This window comes from Halichoerus grypus, chromosome 2 (genome assembly GCF_964656455.1).
Source record: "Halichoerus grypus chromosome 2, mHalGry1.hap1.1, whole genome shotgun sequence".
Lineage (NCBI taxonomy): Eukaryota > Metazoa > Chordata > Mammalia > Carnivora > Phocidae > Halichoerus > Halichoerus grypus.
In genome coordinates, this window is record NC_135713.1 from 144,806,898 (window position 1) to 144,825,038 (window position 18,141).

The window sequence follows — 18,141 nt, forward strand, 5'->3', positions numbered from 1 at the left end:
CACAAAGTACGTGAAGTATTTGAAGAAGTATGTGAAATCCCTATTTATCATATAAAGATACGCTCAATAATAAGCCATGACTTGAAAACAATGAAAAATTTTGAGTGGCAGGCCATACTATAAAAGATATTTTTAACTCAATCAGACAAATTAACTCTAGAGAGATTCTTCCCTTATAAATTCCCATGTTCTAGAAAAAATTCCTTTTGTGAGGATTATTTTTGCTTATATGTAAGTATCAAAAATGAACCAGTCATGAATTTCAGGGACAGCTAGTTAGTCATTACTGATGCTAAGAAATATAAAATTTTACAAGATGGATATGGAATCCTAAAATAGGCAATATAGGTATGTTCTCTTATAAAAAGCAGGTTTTTATACTTTAAAATTGTCCACTGCATCTAGTTTTAAAGTCATTTTTTCCTGTTATCAAGAAATCTAGTAAGTATTATTTTGTTGAAGCTTAATCGAGTAGGTTGTCAGTTAATCTTAGGTATTTTTGAAGAATTATCTTTGAAAGGACTTTTCAAAATGAAAAGCAATATGAATCTTCATTCATAATGACTTTCAGATACCTGTGCTCGAAAAATGAAATACTCTTTAAAGCTGTGTACATCGCACACTCTTGTTTTAATTCCAAACCATCTCCAGAACGATGTTCGAAGTATTTTAGGAGCAAAAGACAGCAAAGATAGGAGGTAAAATACCTTAAGAGATGTTTATTGTCTATGAGCACTTTCAGATAATCTGCCAGTTTCTTTTGCATGAGTGCAAGATACAGCCAGGCTCTGCCTCTTCCCACAGCCGTCCTGGAATTCAGAGAGCCAAACTGTTAAGGCATAACACCAAAAACCCCCAAGCCCCCAATTTAGCTAAAGAGATACACATCTTCCTGCACGTACGTGCATGTGAACACAGGGAACACCGTAAGAACAGCAGCTTTGGAGCTCGGGTGGGAAGGCCCAGAAAACCACTCTCTGCAAACCTTTGGGTACTGTTTGAATTTTGTATCGCGGACATGTATTTTTGGTTTGTTTGTTTTGACAAGAGAAAAAAACTCTTAGGGATGCCTGGGTGGCTTAGTCAGTGAAAGCATCTGCCTTCGCTCAGGTCATAATCCCAGGGTCCTGGGATCGAGTCCCGCATCGGTCTCCTTGCTCTGCTTCTCTCTCTCCCGCTCCCCCTGTGTGTGCTCTCTCTCTCTCTAGCTCTCACTCTCTCTCAAATAAATAAAATCTTTTAAGCCACAAAAAAATCTGATTTCTGGAACAAATACAATTAGATAAAACTTTGCATATATTCATAAAATTTCACAGGGGCCAGGAAATATCAGGTTAGGTTTGTATAGTGGATAAACATTTCTTCAAAAGATTAATGTACCTCATGAATAGATCTATTATATATCTAATATATCTATGTATCTCTATTTCTATTAATATATCCAACACGTTTTGAGGCATTAGCTCAAAGGTGCAATTTTATTTTTAACTGTCGCAAAACACACAGAACATAAAATTTACTTTTACATGTACACTTCGTTAGCGTTTAGTACATTCGTGCTGTTGTGGAACCAATCTCAAAGAGGCAATTTTGAAAAGGCCTGCTCTAAACATCAGAAGAAAACAGAAAGCCTCCCAACTGTAGACCTAACACGGCTTGCGGAGAAAGATTCTGTTCTAGGCAGAGTGACGGCATTTGTGATCTCTAAGAAAGTAGTCGAGGTGCTCCTGTCATCAGTGTCTGCACCAAAGGGAGCTGTGGGGGCTGAGCACTTCCAGGAGCCAGGCCCGTAGGGGTTAATCCAACCCATCAGTACAAAAGGCTTTGAAACCCCCCCTCCCCTAAATAAATGAGGTTAAACCAGAGCACAAAGGAAAGGAAATAAAGTAGAAAAAAAAAAGATACTGAATACTGGCATGATGTGGCAAAGGGACACAGACATGTGTGGCCTGTCAGGCACATAAACCCGCACTACACTTCCAGCCAGTGATTTGATCGGGTTATCAAAGCTCTAGGTCTAATAATATGTGGTAAGGAAATAATTTAGGATGCACATAAAAACGTATGTGTGGGGATGGTCTGCCGCACTCTTCGGATAATGAAAAACTGAAGACAAGCACAAAGTCCAAAGGGGAGTTTTTTTTCTGAATGCTCTGTGGCCATTGCAAAAATGATGTTGTGGGGACACTTGGGTGGCTCAGTCGGTTAAGTGTCTGCCTTCAGCTCAGGTCATGATCTCAGGGTCCTGGGATCGAGTCCTGCATTGGGCTCCCTGCTCAGCGGGGAGTCTGCTTCTCCCGCTCCCTCTGCCTTCCCCCCTCCCCCGCAACTGGTGCTCTCTCTCAAATAAATAAAAATCTTAAAACAACAACAACAAACAAGCGAACAAAAAAAACCACCAGTGACTTGAAAACAATGAAAAATTTTGGGTGACAGGGTCATACTGCAAAAGGTATTTTCATTTCAATTAGATAGGGGAACTAAACTCGAGACTCCTCAGGATACAAAATGCATCCTGCAAAAGTTTCAAACTACCTTCCACCCCCCAAAACATTAGTCATAAACTTCCAAAATAATGTCAAAATTTTAGAACTTTTATAACAATTTAATGAAATAGTAAAAAAAAAAAAAAAAGTCCTCTCCCACACGGCCCCGGTGAGGCTACTCCTGGAGGCATCAAGAGAAGGGAACTATTGTGTCTTTCCTTCTCAGGAGACGGGAGGATTTCGACAGGCCAAGCCTGTCACTTGTTCACAGCCACAGAGTAAGAAGGGAAGGAGGCGGTGGGTTTCGCGGACAGTGAGCTCTTTGTTAGCACAAGACTTCAAAACTGCCTCCCGTGCATAACTGGAAACAGAGGTCTGAGTGTTGGAGGAGGGACAGCCCCGGTCTGCTCCAATCTAACGCACTGGGCCTCCGTCTCACGGCTTCCCTCATGAGGGAGTGAGCTGGTCGGAAGGGATGGGCAGCAGGACCACAAAAGGAACTGCTGAAACAAAGCAGACGTGGGAAGCTCCTGAGAGCTCACCAAATACGTATTTGAAAGTTGTCACGGTGCAAAAGGCTTTCACCTTCTGTGGGACAGGCCCAAGGGCTGAACTAGCGACAGGGACCGAGGCTTCAATTTCATCTTGAGAAGACTGCACAGGGCTCCATAGCAATGGACGTGGTGGGACTCAGAGGGTTCTAGAATCCCTGAGGCCTGTGTTCCCTTCCTGGCTGCAACACTCACTTGCTGAGGGCCCTCGGGCAGGTTACTTAGCTGCTCTGTCTCGGTTTCGTACTTATCATGCGGGGATCCCAACAGCTTTCCTGGAGGCTTTGTTGTGGGGAATTAAATGAGATCCTGAAATGTCCTAGCACAATGCCTGGCACACGGCAAGCCCTTGGTAAATGCTGGCGATTATGATCTGAAAACGGAACAGGCTGGCTTCCCAGGAGACGTGTGTGGGGCTGGACAGTGGTGTCCCCCTGTGGGACAGGCAGGGTGCTTTTTTGCATGGGCCCAAGGCTCTCTAGGTCCCCTTCTAAATGCAGATTTCACGATGACGCCTTGTTTGTATTCTTTTTTAAAAATTTTTTATTGTTATGTTAATCACCATATATTACATCATTAGTTTTTGATGCCTTGTTTGTATTCTGTCCAGTTTTTTTATTTTGAGCCAATGCATGGGGATCCCAAGGGGCCAACCCAGACATGGTAAATGATATGTCTCACCTTTTCACAAATGTCCCATGTCCTAGAATCTAAAATCTGGCCTGAGCTGTATTATTCTGAAAACTGCCCAGATGCATCCAAAGCACGGATTCCAGGAGCATAACGATGACCCCTTTTACTCTTATAACTGCTCCTCAGGTAACAACATCTTTTCTCTCTCTCTTTTTTTAAAGTAATCTCTGTGCCCAACATGGGGCCGGAACTCACGACCTGAGATCAAGAGTCAAGTGCTCTACCGACTGAGCCAGCCAGGTCCCCACAACACCTTTTCAAACTACATGACCTCATGTGACCTATAGGAATCGCTGTCCCCATCTTAAAAGATAAGGAAACTGAGGCTCAGGGAGGGGCAGATCTTGCTCAAGATTTTGAGGATAATGAGCAGCAGAGCTGAGACTAAAGTTCAAGTGGAGTGTGGCTCATGTTACGATTTGTTCTAAATTAGAAAAAGTTTATCAGCAAGGAATTGAGAAATGGGTAAATACGAGGGAGTTTTTTTTCAAACATTAAATCAGTGTTAGCTACTTCTCACTCACTTTAATTCTGGCAGATTTCTGACACTAGTGGCTATATCTGATGCTTCTGGACAAAGTTTCTCCACCAGCTCCAAAGGACCAAAGAAAGATTTATTTTGGCCAATAAAACTCTTCTTAACTAAAAGGGAAAACAAAAGTGTTATTCATAAGAACAGGTTGCAAAATGTCCTCAGGCGCCCACAGTCTCTCCCCCAAAAGCCAAATGGACAATGCACAGCTCTACTGCTTAATCCTGAATTAGTCTTGGGGACTCAGAGATGTCAGGTAACAAATGAGCTCTCCCTTCCTTTGGTGACAGGGTTTCTGTGATACCCCGACTATGCTCTTACTCCAACTATTTATTGCCCATCAAATAAAACAAGTGTGTGTGTGTATACATATATACGTATATACGTGTATGTATATATGTACGTACTTACATATACATGGCTTGTAGAAAGCCTTCCCCTTTCTCCCTCCTACCTGATGCCAACATCAATGTCAGATTTCAAATCATCACCACCATCCCTCATCTGATTGCTGCCAATAACATTCTAATGGGTCTCCCTGCTCCTAATATGGCTACCTCCTCACCCCCCCACCCCACAACCTCTTCACACACATAGAAGTTCTTTTAAAAATGTTAAGTCAGGTCATGTTTTCCCCTTTGCTTAAAATCCTCCAGATACACCTACAATACAATCCAACACCTACAATACAAACAGATGACCTGTAAAGGCCTACCTGATCCAGCCTTCCCCCGCCCCCCCAATCCATTTCCCTGACTTCATCTCCTCCCACTCTACCTCTGAGCCCACTGGCATCTTCCTCAAACCAAGCCTGGTCTCACCCAGGACTTCTGCCCACCTGCTTCTTCCCCCACTAAGGAATGCTCTTGCCCCAAATCTCGGCACAGCTAACTTTTTCTCCTTTAGGTCTCAGCTCACAGTTCACCTCCCCAGCAAGACCTCCCCTCTCATCTAGCTGAAACCCTTAATGCTTCCTTGAATTTGGAGCATTTGTAATTAAGTTTGTTTCTGCATGTATTGTCTGTCTGGTCCCTAGAACTGTGCTGTCCGCTAGAGTCACTGGTTACACGTGCTCCTAAGCACCTGAAGTGCGGCCCGTGCAACTGAGATGTCGTATAAAACACACAGTGGGTTTTTAAGCCTTAGTAGAATGAAGAATGTAAAATATCTCATCAATAAGGCTTTTAAATACTGATTATGTGTAAAAATCATAATATTTAGGATATACTGGGGTCAATAAAATGTGTTCTTAAAATTAATTTCACCTGTTCCTTTTTTTTTTTTTTTTTTAACGTGGCTACCAAAACACTAAAAATTGCACAAGTAGCTTGCCTGGCATTTCCCCTGGACAGTGCTGCTCTCGATGTGGGCTGGCGTGCAGGGACCGTGTCTGTTTTGTACCCTGCTGTTATCCCAGCACCCAGAACAATGCTCAGCACTGATGAATACATGCTGGGCACACAGCTGGCCCGAATTCCCGCCCCCGAACGCCCCCTCCAGCTCACCTTTCAGCCCGTGTTTGAGGCAGTGCTCCATCACTACAAAGAACTGCTGCAAGGGGGCATGGTCCGCATCCAGGCTGCGGCCCAGGCTCAGGGCAGACTGGAGCAAGACTTTGACGCTGAGTTTCATCATGTGCATCAAGTTGGCACGCTCCTCCATCATCTGGCACCTGGAAGCTGTTGGGGCAGAAACAGGGACAGCCTCGTTAGCGGACTGAGGGTGGTCGGGGTGAGGAGGTTGGAAGATCGGCCTGGCGGGGGGTTCCAAGCGCGGACGTGCGGCTGGACGGATAACTGGGCTTCGTAGTCAACCGGCCTCTGATCCCTGGAGGTCACGGCTGCACCTGGGCAGCCTGAGCCGCGGGTCACTCTCAGGAGACCTCTCCCAGGCGGCTCCGCGCGTTGCTAAGGCGACGGCTCTACTAAGACTCGCCGCGATTGGCCTTTCCCACAGCCAGTAATTCCATTTTCGACCAATGGAAGGGGGCAAACTCCAGGAAGCCCCGCCCCAAGCTGGAAGGCGAGCTGGGGGGGGAAGTGTTCCGCCCCTGGACATTCCGATTGGACGGGCCCAGCCGGAGGCCACGCCCACGAAGCTCAAGGGCGCCATTTTGCATTCTCCGCCAGGGTAGCCCGGCCTTCGGCCTCCCCAGATGGCTCTCTGAGCCTGTTCTTTTGTCCGTCGGTGTCAACCCAAGGGCCTTTAGAAAAGTGTCTGCTCCTGAGTTCCAGACTCAAATTCTCGTTGCCCGTCTTCGGTCCACAGTTAGTGGGCAGTACGAGTCTTAGACTTTTTTGTATGGGAAACCGCTAGAATCAAAAAAACTCAGCTCCGTTTCCATTTCCAACTCCCATTAATGCTGTCGCTTTAAGAGTAAAAAAAGTCTGTGGGCCGTCAGTATAAGATACCCATGACAAATGTTTACCAAGTGTCCCCCTCACACCCAGGAAGCTGGCAGCCTAGAAATTAAAAATGCAGACTCCACGCGATTAACCGAGTTCTGGCGGGAAAAATAAGCCCGCGCGCGCCCCTCCGAACCCCCGCCAACGTTTGGTCTGAAACATTTGCCGGCCGGACCGTGGTGGTGGGGGGCGGGGGGGGTCGTATGGTTTCAGCTGGCAGCTGTCGGATCACTACGGAGGTCAAGTAGCTTTTCACGCTTATCGTCTCCTAGGATTCTGTGAATAGCATGTTAAATCAACTTCCCTGCCGAATTGTCTATTGATCTGTGTATTCTGTATAAATTAATACTGATATTAATCCTTTGTTGACAGCTGTTTGATTTCATGGTCATTAATTAATATGAACATAAAGATAGTTAAAAGAGCGCACACATGGATAGCTAAATGGAAAAGAAATGAATTATGACTGAATTTATAATAAAGGTATTAAGTAAATATTATTGAGACTTAAGACAGCCTGGGACTGTCTGGAAAATTCTAAAGTCTCACACACCCACGAAGACAGCTGCTGGCAAAGAAAAATCGGCCTAAACATTTGACCAGAGAAAAATGGGTTGATTAAATGGGTGGGGGTGGTATAATTATTTTTAAATTTGGAGAGAATCCTATATATTACATTTATAATTCGACAGCGTTAATGAGCTGGATGATTGGCAAGGAAAATACAAGTCGTAAAGCCTCATCCAGAGGAGGGAGAAACCCCGAACAGACCAATAAACACAGAAGCGATCTGGAAAGACTGCTGGAGCCCCCGGCCCAGGCTGTGAACCCGCTCTCCTCGGGCAGCGCAGAGCCAGGCAAGCGCAGGTGTTTGCAGATCCGCTTCCAGCCCTCGAGCTGCACAGTCTACAGGACAGCCCCATGTGAAGGGGCTTCAACCACCTCCATTTTCACCTCAGTCTGGACTTTCCTCATGGATTAAGTTCTTTCCGGCTTATGCGGGCGAGGCGTCCCCCGATGGGAACCCAAACTTCCAGTAAGGACTGCCCTGAACCAGCAAGACAAGGAGGGATGCGGCCTTTACTGCCACCCGCCTGTACCCGCCAACTGTCCCACGTTTTCCTTACACAAATCTAGGGTATTCTCAGCACTTGTAGACCGCCTCTGAGATGCTACTCCCGTCTCCCCAGGACTGGCCTCACTGCAATAAATTCCCTTCTTGGTTCACCACCACTCGTCTCTCTGCCATTGGATCCTATCAGCGGCCAGGGGCTGAACCTGCTCTGTTTGGGAGCCCAGGAGCCAGGTGCTCTTGCACTCCTGCGGCCCGGTCATAGATTCACTCCCTATCCCACATGTTCCTCTGGATGCACCTGATGAGGGAGCAGAAGGCAAGCTGAGGACAAAGCACAAGCTGACACCCTGCCCCCCCCCCCCATGGGCTATGTGTGACATTCCTCAGGCACTCCTGGCTGCCCTAAAACGAAGGAAAGGGAAAAACAAATGGTTAACTGACAAAGATCACAGTCCTGTAGGACAGGAGTCTCCATCAGTTTACGAATGTCCTAGAGATTTACAAGGCAAAAGCATCCTGTTATCAAGAGCCTAACTTCCAGAGACCCACAGACTCAATTTCCTGGAGCCCTAACATCACCAGCCCCTCCACAGTGATATGGGAAACAAAGGCAGAAGGGAATGTAAATGAAATTAGATTTCCTTCTATCCTGTAGCCCCACTGACAAATACGTGAGGCAGGCAGAGTGTAACACTCCTCCAGGAAACTCCCAACTGTCTTAACGCTAATGTTTTCCCAGAGGGAAAAGCAACCTTAGTTTGACAATAGCAAGGCCCGCAGTATCCGGAGTCTTCTTTAGCGTATGGAAGTCCTTTTGGACACCTCCCTTTGTCCTTACCTCCCCCAACTCCCACGTATATAATCAGCCATTCCTCACAGCCCCAGTGCAGCAGCTCTTTCTGCCCACTGGTCCTATCCCATTAAACATCACCTTTTTGCACCAAAGACATCTCAAGAATTCTTTCCTGGCTGTTGGCTCCGGAGCTCACCAACAACGCTACTCAAAACTACATTACACCGACCTGGGGTCCAGAGAGTCCCACACACCAAGTGGAGGTGAAGCCTCCTTTGATGATTCAAGTCACCCAAAACATGAAGAGCTTCCAACCTGTCATTGCTTTATTGTACTTAGTTAAGGAAACCTGGTCTTGGGGGAGGGGGACGGTCTCTAATTCTCTGCCGGCTAGCCTGAATTCAGAAAATTAAACATTTTTTTCTCCCACAGATACATGTAATTATTCTCAGCCTGTCTCAATACTCCTTCCTAGGATGTACCATTAATTTGAGGAACATGTTCCATACATTAGATGGGCCAACACTATAGCTCCATGTTTTTGAAGAAAATGGATTTGAAGTACACATAAACTAAGTCTTTTTGTGTTGGCAAATAATACTGTGTTGACAAAGGTATAATGAAATAAGCAACATTCAGGTGTCCCCAACTGTTCTGAGTGTTCTGGGTTAAGGTAACTATTGAAAGAACTACAGGCATAATTTTCATTTAATAAGTCTGGGTAAAGGCTTTTTTGGGGGAACCTTCCGAGGCTGAGAAATTTAATATGATTGGGTTGCATCTTTTTGCAAGTCAGGTGATTTTCATTTTTATTAAACAAAAACAAAGGAACAAAAATAAAAACAAAAAAAGATCAATGTGACTTGGAGCACATAACTTGGAATTCAAAAGTTTGACATTACTATAACAACACTGTCCATTTCTATTTCCTGTTTATATGAACCAGGCTTCTCAGGGCTCGCATCTATTAAAAAACCAAAAAATGGGAATAAAATTGATGCTGAGTCCCATCATATATTTTATGAGTAAACCATATATTTTCATTTATGGATACATGCTAATGAAAAAACCAAACCAGCCCATTAAGAGAAACAATAACAAGAAAAGTTTATAGTAATTATGTATAAAAATTATACCCTTTTGTCAACTTAGCATTTCTTATTATTTTAATGGTAATTCAGTCCACAAGAAAAATATTTTATACACTTAGAGCTTTAGTCACAAAAAAAGTTTATTGAGGGCGCCTGGGTGGCTCAGATGGTTAAGCGTCTGCCTTTGGCTCAGGTCATGATCCCAGGGTCCTGGGATCGAGTCCCGCATCGGGCTCCTTGCTCAGCAGGGAGCCTGCTTCTCCCTCTCCCTCTGCCTCTCCCTCTACTTGTTCTCTCTCTGTCTCTCTCGCAAATGAATAAAAAAAAAAAAAAATCTAAAAAAAAGTTTATTGAATTTTAATTTACTTTTTTTCCCTGAGATATATGACAGGATGATAAATAAAATTTTTTAAAATAATAAATAATTTTTGGGGCGCCTGGGTGGCTCAGATGGTTAAGTGTCTGCCTTCGGCTCAGGTCATGATCCCAGGGTCCTGGGATCGAGCCCCACGTCAGGCTCCCTGTGGGAGCCTGCTTCTCCTTCTCCCACTGCCTGCCGCTCCCCCTCCCTCCGCCTGCCGCTCCCCCTGCTTGTACTCTAATAAAAAATAAAAAATCTTTAAAAAAAATAATTTTTTTAAAATAATAAAAAAATTTAAAACATATGGAAGTGGAATAGAAATTCAAGTTCAAGGAGTAAAAGGGAAAACGTACAGTTTTCAGGGGCGCCTGGCTGGCTCAGTTGGTAGAGCATGCGACTCTTGATCTTGGAGTTGGTTCGAGCCGCACGTTGGGTGTAGAGATTACTCAAAAAGAAATACCTTTAAAAAAATGGTAAAGTCTTCAAATAACTTATTTAAGATGGATGGTAGTGCTTATCAAATCATTTAGGTATTTATATGCCACTTAAAGAATGATGTAACACTTTTATTTTAAAAAGCTAATATTTGGGGGGCGCCTGGGTGGCTCAGATGGTTAAGCGTCTGCCTTCGGCTCAGGTCATGATCCCAGAGTCCTGGGATCGAGCCCCACGTCTGGCTCCTGGCTCGGCGGGGAGCCTGCCTCTCCCTCTCCCTCTGCCTCTCCCCTGCTCATGCTCTCGCTCTCTCTCTGTATTTCTGTCTCAAATGAATAAATAAAATCTTTAAAAAAAAAAAAAAAAGCTAATATTTGGGGCACCTGGGTGGCTCAGTCAGTTGAGCGTCTGCCTTCGCCTCAGGTCCTGATCCCAGGGTCCTGGGATCGAGCCCCGCATCGGGCTCCCTGCTCGGCGGGGAGCCTGCTTCTCCCTCTCCCACTCTCCCTGCTTGTGTTCCCTCTCTCGCTGTCTCTGTCAAATAAATAAAATCTTTAAAAAAAAAAAAAGCTAATATTTACAGTACACCAGAGAACATGTCAACCTTAAAAGCTGAAGATTTTTTTTAGGGGGTCATGTGAGCAAAACAACATGAAGACTAGTGTTTTAGGTGATCAGAAGTGGGTGGCAGTGGCTTCTGTTGATGTAGGAAAGATGTTGGGGTTCAGAGCCGACAGCCAAGAAAGAATTCCTGATCCGTTTTTGGTGCAAAAAGGAGGTTTTATTAAAGCACGGGACAGTACCCGTGGGCACTGATGTCGTGATGAGTGGCCCATTATATACTTTCAAGTTGGGAGGGGGTCAGGGATAGTGTAAGTCTCTAAGGAATTTGGAAGCAAGGTTTCCAGGACCCTGAGGGGGCTAGCTATTGTTGGGAAAAGGCCATTTGTTATCATCTAATAAAACCTTAGTAATGAGACCCTTCAGATGTATATCGGTGGGCCATATACTTGGGGGATGACTGCCAACATGTATCTTGAGGGGGGACGTTTAGAGATAAAGGAAGTTTCCAAATGAAGTTTTATATGTTAAAGTAGATTTACAGGACCTGGGGGTTGGGTTAAGATTGCCTTTTGCCCTTAGCAAAGTATCAGCATGGAGACAGCAGAGTTCCTAGAAGAATGTCACTCGGCCTGTTTCAAGGACTTGCCAGTGGGCTGCAGGTAGTATGGATATTTAGTTTTTCTTTGGCCTTTGTTTCCCACATCACTATCACCGTTCCTGGGTACATGGCTGTGTTCCGCAGCCATCCCACCCATCCCTCTGCTCCATGACTCACCTGTTCCCATTCGTGCTCAATTTAGAGCTCCGGAAGATGTGAAGTGGATTTTTAAGCCATTCCATCTCTCAGGTTTACTGGCTTTGTGACTTTGGCCAAGCTATTCATATCTCTAAGCTTCATTAATAAGAGTTCAGCACAGGGCGCCTGGGTGGCTCGTTAAGCATCTGCCTTTGGCTTAGGTCATGATCCCAGGTTCCTGGGATCGAGTCCCACATCGGGCTGCTTGCTCAGCAGGGAGTCTGCTTCTCCCTCTCCTACCCACTTGTGCTCTCTCTCAAATAAATAAAATCTTAAAAAAAAATAATAGTTCAGCACATCAGCAAAACACACAGGATGTCACCAAGTTCTATACTTCCTGAATTGCCAAATAAATGGTCTGTTCAGGGACCTCCATCTTGACTGTTGCGCAGGGGCCAGGCTGGGACAGAAATGAGTGCTGCTATGGGAGGATGAGCTGGAGGGGACCTGGGGCCCCATGGATATCCAGGGAGCAACCCCGCTGAGCACCACCCTCTGGTGGGAAGAATGCTGGTCAACAGGGTCGGGCACCGAGTTTTCAGAAGCTGGACATCTGGATTTTTATGTAAAGCCTGCTCACTGGCTAAAAAAAAAATTTGCTTTATTTTTTATTTTATTTTTAAAAAAATATTTTATTTATTTGTCAGAGAGAGAGAGCACAAGCAGGGAGAGCGGCAGGCAGAGGGAGAAGCAGGCTCCATGTGGGACTTGATCCCAGGACCCTGGGATCATGACCTGGGCCAAAAGCAGACGCTTCACTGACTGAGCCACCCAGGTGTCCCAGAATTTTTTTGTTTTAATGCTTTTATACTATGCAGCATATAAAATGCAACTACCAGACACAAAGAGCTCACAGCTTGTTGTCACCTTTGGTATAGAAAGTGAGTACGCAGGATGGGGAGTGGGCCGTATGGGTTTTTTTTTGTTGTTGGGTTCTCAATTATAGAGGAGTAAGTAGATTCTTGATATATTTGAGTTTTAGTTTTGAGTAGCCCTTTGGTGTCTTGAAGGATCTTATAATACAGTACAGTGTTCCCCTCTATTGACAAGGAGGAAAACTTTTAACACTTTCCCAACTGTCAGGAATTTTCACTGAGCATCTCAAGAGCTAACTTGTGTTCAGCAACGTAACTGGGAAAATGTTACTGTGATCCATTGTGAAAGGAGCTGCACCAGCTCCTTTCTGCCTGCCGCTCCCCCTGCTTGTGTTCTCTCTGTCAAATGAATAAATCTTAAAAAACAAAAAAATAACAAAGACAATAAGGATTTAAAGTGTGGGGCACCTCTGAGTACCCGGGGGGCCACAGGGATCACAGCCTGCACTGATGCACACGAGGAAGCCAGGCCTGCTATCACTTGGGGTTATTTTGAGGGTTAAATGAATTAACGTCGGTACAGATCTCACACTAATACCTGGCACCTAGTAAGTAAGCAAATACTTATGATTAATTATCCTGTGCTCGGTGCTACTTTGGGCACTGGCACATGGCATTTATCGGCGAACGGCTAACATTTATTATTGGCTTGCTACATGATCCCAGAGGCCTCCAGAACCCCTCATGTGCCTTGACTTTGGGGACTCACCGCCAACGGCTGGTTCGCAATCAAACACCCCCAGGTGTGTGCAAAGGCTGTGAACAGGCTTCCTCAGTACCTTCTAGTCCCACTTGCCACTGCCAGGATCTCAAAACAAGTCTGCTGGTAAACTTTTCTCTACTCGTTACTCTTTCTTAACCACCGAAATTCTCACAATTCACTCTGCTGGGTCAGCGATGACTTCTAAGCAGCAACTTTACCGGTGGGTAGGAGGGAATCAAGAAACCGCAAAGGCACAGTATGATTCTTAGCACTGCGGTCTTCCATCAACTCTGCCCCGCAACACTTTCTATGAAGACAGAACTGAGTTTTTAGTTTTAACATTTAAACCTCACACGTGTGTCGTGGCTACTCTATTGGTGAGCACAGCTCTCCATATCTGGCTTTATAGGGCTTTCCAAGTCACACCCTTCTTATCATCACCATTTAGTATTCCCATTATTCCCATTCTTCTAACATGCTGAAACTCTTTTCCAAATAACAAGGGCTGAAGAGGACGAGGAGAGCTCACGGTGTGAATCAAAAAACCCCTACTGCACAGTCTGGGAAACGCGGTGACTTGCGCGCATGACACAACAGAGCTGGCCGCAGCAGGGCTCGCCTGGAACCACCGCCTCCTGACGTCCACCTCGCAGCTCGCACTCCTGGGTGCGTCGCGACAGCCGAGGCAGGAGCCGGGTTGGCATTTGGGAGATTCGCGGCACGGAGCGGAACCGGATTCAGTTCTTGAGCACTTTCAAGCTTAATAGCGACGACCTAAGCTTGAACTCATAGGTTTTCTTCAAGTCCGCCACCGGGAGTCAGGATGTTGTCTGGGGCACGCAATCAGAAAGGTGTGCTAGGGGAGCCGCCCAATCTCAGGCCGTCCAAACCCGCGCATTTATCTTGGCTTGCACGGCATCAAGAAAAACAGACGAGTGCTTGCTTCTGCACAACTCGTCTGACAGGCTGCGGAGCTTCGACGCCCTCGCCAGCTCGGTTCCCACCACCGCCCAACGGCCCCCTGTCCCGCGGGCGCGCGCGGGGCGTGCCCGGCCGCAACCTACCTGTGCGCGCCGCGCCGTCCGCGCCGCCGTCCGCGCCGCCCAGGCCCGCGGCCGCGCGCAGCGCGCTCCCGCAGCTCGCCGACAGGTTGCCCGTGGCCTTTCGCGCCAGGGTCAGGATGGGCGCCGACCAGCCCTCCGGCCCGGTCCGCGGCTTAGCCGCGCTCCGCAGTTCGCCAGGGCTAGGCAGCTGGCTCCGGTCCACGATCTCGAACTCTTCTCCCGACTCCGGTCCCGGCTCCCGCCCCGCCGGGCAGCCGTCTTCCCCGTCGGCCATGTTGGCCGCGTCACGTGGCCGCGACGGGCGGAGGACTCGGCGCGGGCGGGCGCTAGGGCGGGCGCGCGGGTGGGCGGCGGGGTCGGCTCGGCGCGGGCGGGCAGAGAGTTTTTTTTTTCCCCGTTCGCTAAGTTCTCCTTCCTCTTCACCACCCTTCCCTCTCCTTTCTTTAACCTCGAAAAGGTTCAGCAAAGCACAGTTCATAACATAAGAAGCACCCATATTCCCACCAGTCGGGAGGACTCGTCCAGAAAATTACCCTTGGGCTTGTCCCCCCTACCGGGGGTGCCCCCAGCCCGGCTTAGAACACAGCCCCCAGGGCTTCAGTTTCCTCTTGACTCTATTTCCTCTTTCTGATTTTCATTTCATGATTTACTTTTTCGACTTCGCCACTTTTCTGCAGCACTCTTCAGAACCAGCCCCAGAAGGGCGGGTAAGGAAACTGGGACAGGTGGGGCAAGAAATCAGGATTTTTTTATTAAAAAGAAAACCCTACATACGACAGATCGGCAGGACTGGGAATCAGAGGTCCGGATTCTATTAATTAGTTAGATGGGGATAATAAGAGAACCTGCCTAACCGAGAAAGCAGATTTTGCAGTGAGGAGCGCGGGCAGACGTTAGCCCTGCGGGGACTGTCAGCCCCACCGCGGCTCGCACACGGCCGATCCCGTCGCCCTGAGTCGCTTGGAAGAGAAGGGAGTCTGACTGAACGGAAACTCACGTTGCATTAGCATCCCGTACTTTGCAAAGCGCCACACAGGAGCCTCACCAAACCAGGAGAACGTTTGTATTTGGCTCCCAGAGCGTTTCAATCTTAAGTTAAAAAAAAATAAAAGGTTGTTGCAGATATTTAGAAATCAAAAGATTTGGCATTAAAATCTAGATTTTGGGGGCGCCTGGGTGGCTCAGTCGCTAAGCGTCTGCCTTCGGCTCAGGTCATGATCCCAGGGTCCTGGGATCGAGCCCCGCATCGGGCTCCCTGCTCAGCGGGAAGCCTGCTTCTCCCTCTCCCACTCCCTCTGCTTGTGTTCCCTCTCTCGCTGTCTCTCTCTGTCAAATAAATAAATAAAATCTTAAAAAAAAAAATCTGGATTTTGGCCCTCTTGAAAGATCAGAAGCTTTGGCAACTCAGAGTCTATTCCGAGGTGTCAACAAATTGGTAAAGTGGGCAATGGCTGTCCCTTTAGAAGCCCCTTGGTTCTCCTGGCATTCTGGTCCAGCTATCTCCACTGGGTGTTTATGCTCTGTGTGGGCCCTGAAGGCCAGCTCTTTTCTATGGGGAGAGTGGGGTGCGGAGAGAGTGGGGAAGCTGTGGGAATGGTGTTTGAGCTGTCACCGTGATGGAGGGGTTTGCTGCTAGTCTTTGCTGGAGTGCGGTGAACAGGGGAGTTAGATGCTCTGCAATTACCAAGCAGTAGACCCAGATCCTTCATGACTTTTCAATACCAGTGGACATTCATGTAGTTGAAGAGCTTGTTTATAATGCCCAGAGCCTGGACCAAATTCCACTTTGCATAGAAACATAAATTCCTTTTAGAAAAATCATTTTTATTTATTTATTTTTAAAAGAGTTTATTTATTTGAAAGAGACTGAGAGAGCAGGAGAGAGTGAGCATGAGCAGGGGGAGCAGCAGAGGGAGAGGGAGAAGCAGACTCCCTGCGGAGCCAGGAGCCGGATGCAGGGCTCGATCCCAGGACCCTGGGATCATGACCTGTGCCGAAGGCAGACGCTTAACCGACTGAGCCACCCAGGCGCCCCAAAAATAGTTTTTTTTTTTTTCAAAGATTTTATTAATTTGAGAGAGAGAGAGAGCACAAGCAGGGGGAGCAGCAGAGGGAGAGGGAAAAGCAGGCTCACCACTGAGCAGGTAGCCTGATACGGGACTGGATCCCAGGACCCTGAGATCGTGACCTGAGCCGAAGGCAGATGCTTAACCAACTGAGCCACTCAGGAGTCCCCACTTATATACATTTCATTGGCCAAAGCAAGTATATGCCGCCCCTAACTTCAAGGGATTTTGAAAGTTCAATCCTACCAGTGTCTGGGGAAAGGGGAGCAGGGAATACTGGTGAGCAATATGACTACCGTAAATGTACTCTGAACCTTCCCAGAATGCAGCTAAATTGATTTGTTCAGAACCAAAGAGCTATTAACCATTTCAGAAGATCACATCACCTACAACAATGTTGCTTTTGGTATTAAGACAAAACCTGTGCTGTTTGTCACAATCATGGGGATTTTAGGTACAAGTGTCTGGCTACCTTATTTCTTTTAGTGTTAGTGATGACTTTTTTACATATTGAAATACATTTTATAGATTTATTTCTCTTTTATATGATAGGACTTAATTTTTTTGAAATTTTGGGTGTTGGTAGGTTTATTATCTATGAATTGCATTTCATAATAGACAGTGAGGCATTATAAAATATGTATTATCTAAAGGGTGTGATGGGCCCAGTAGGGTAGGCAACTGAGTTTGCATGTAACTCAAGTCTAGCTACAGACATGATAGTTCTGAATTCTTTCCAGTTTTACTGTATATGAGACCAACTTTGGAGAAAACTTGGTAAGAGTGATCTGTGATTTGGAGCACACTTGGTGAAGAGAATGTGTATGATTATTTTCCGTACAAATAGTAAAATTTAAAAGACACCTTAACATGTTTGTTATTTTCTATAGTTTTTCATATGCTTGAAATGTTCTATAATAATTAGAAAGTCCCACTCCCAAACATGTAGCCCAATCCACCCTCCCCGTGTTCTCCCCTACTCCCCCACATCCTCCCTGTCCTTTTCTCCAATCTTCTCCCAACCTGTTTTTTCTATGCCTTGAGTTTCACCTGCCTGCTCCCTCCTCCTGAGCATGATTCTACCCTCTGCCCATTGCCTGCCTCATTTTCCTTTCTAATCGTCCGAAGGCTTCTCCCTACATTTCTCAGACTCCGTGTCTGACATCTGGCCCTGCCCTTCTTTGCCCGATTGGTGCCCCTGCCTGGATGGCCTCTCGCCTTGTTTTGCAGTCACTCTCCAGGACAGCTTGTGTCTTGGGACTTTCCTTCCTCCCTTCTGTTCTAGACACCTCCACCTGAGGACTTCCCAAGACCCAGTGCTGATCCTTTCATCTTCCTGCTTGCAGATCTCTCCTTGCTTCCCATTGCAGGACACTTCGTCTTGTCTGCGTGCCATGGTTGCAGATGACTCATTTTCTCCTTGATGTGCACTTTAAATTGAGTTAAGCAGCATCCCGGGGTGGGTCTGGTGGCCTGCCTGATCCCAAAGTGGTATCCAAAGAGGTGGAACCTCAAGGTTTCATGGGTTTTGTGCATTGGCCCATAAGATGACATGTTTCCCAACACAAGTACACGTTTCCCACTTTGGTTGGCATTTTATAATCTTTAGTATCTGGACATAGTCGGTACTCTGCTGCCAGGAATGGCCAGT

General features: G+C 46.5%; 1 protein-coding gene across 2 annotated transcripts in view; it reads right to left on the reverse strand.

Moving 5' to 3' along the window:
• RUFY1 (RUN and FYVE domain containing 1) overlaps positions 1 to 14,725 on the reverse strand; it is a 58,878-nt gene extending 44,153 nt beyond the window's left edge. The window contains exons 1-4 of one of the 2 annotated variants that reach the window (XM_078067651.1): positions 14,425 to 14,725; positions 5,768 to 5,941; positions 4,255 to 4,372; positions 708 to 809 (exon numbers count right to left, since the gene is read on the reverse strand). In XM_078067651.1, the coding sequence (XP_077923777.1) occupies positions 708 to 809; positions 4,255 to 4,372; positions 5,768 to 5,941; positions 14,425 to 14,698 (668 nt within the window). In that variant the 5' untranslated portion in view covers positions 14,699 to 14,725. The remainder of the gene's footprint in view (positions 1 to 707; positions 810 to 4,254; positions 4,373 to 5,767; positions 5,942 to 14,424) is intronic. The other variant, XM_078067652.1, reaches the window with a different exon arrangement.
• Positions 14,726 to 18,141: the final 3,416 nt, after the last annotated feature.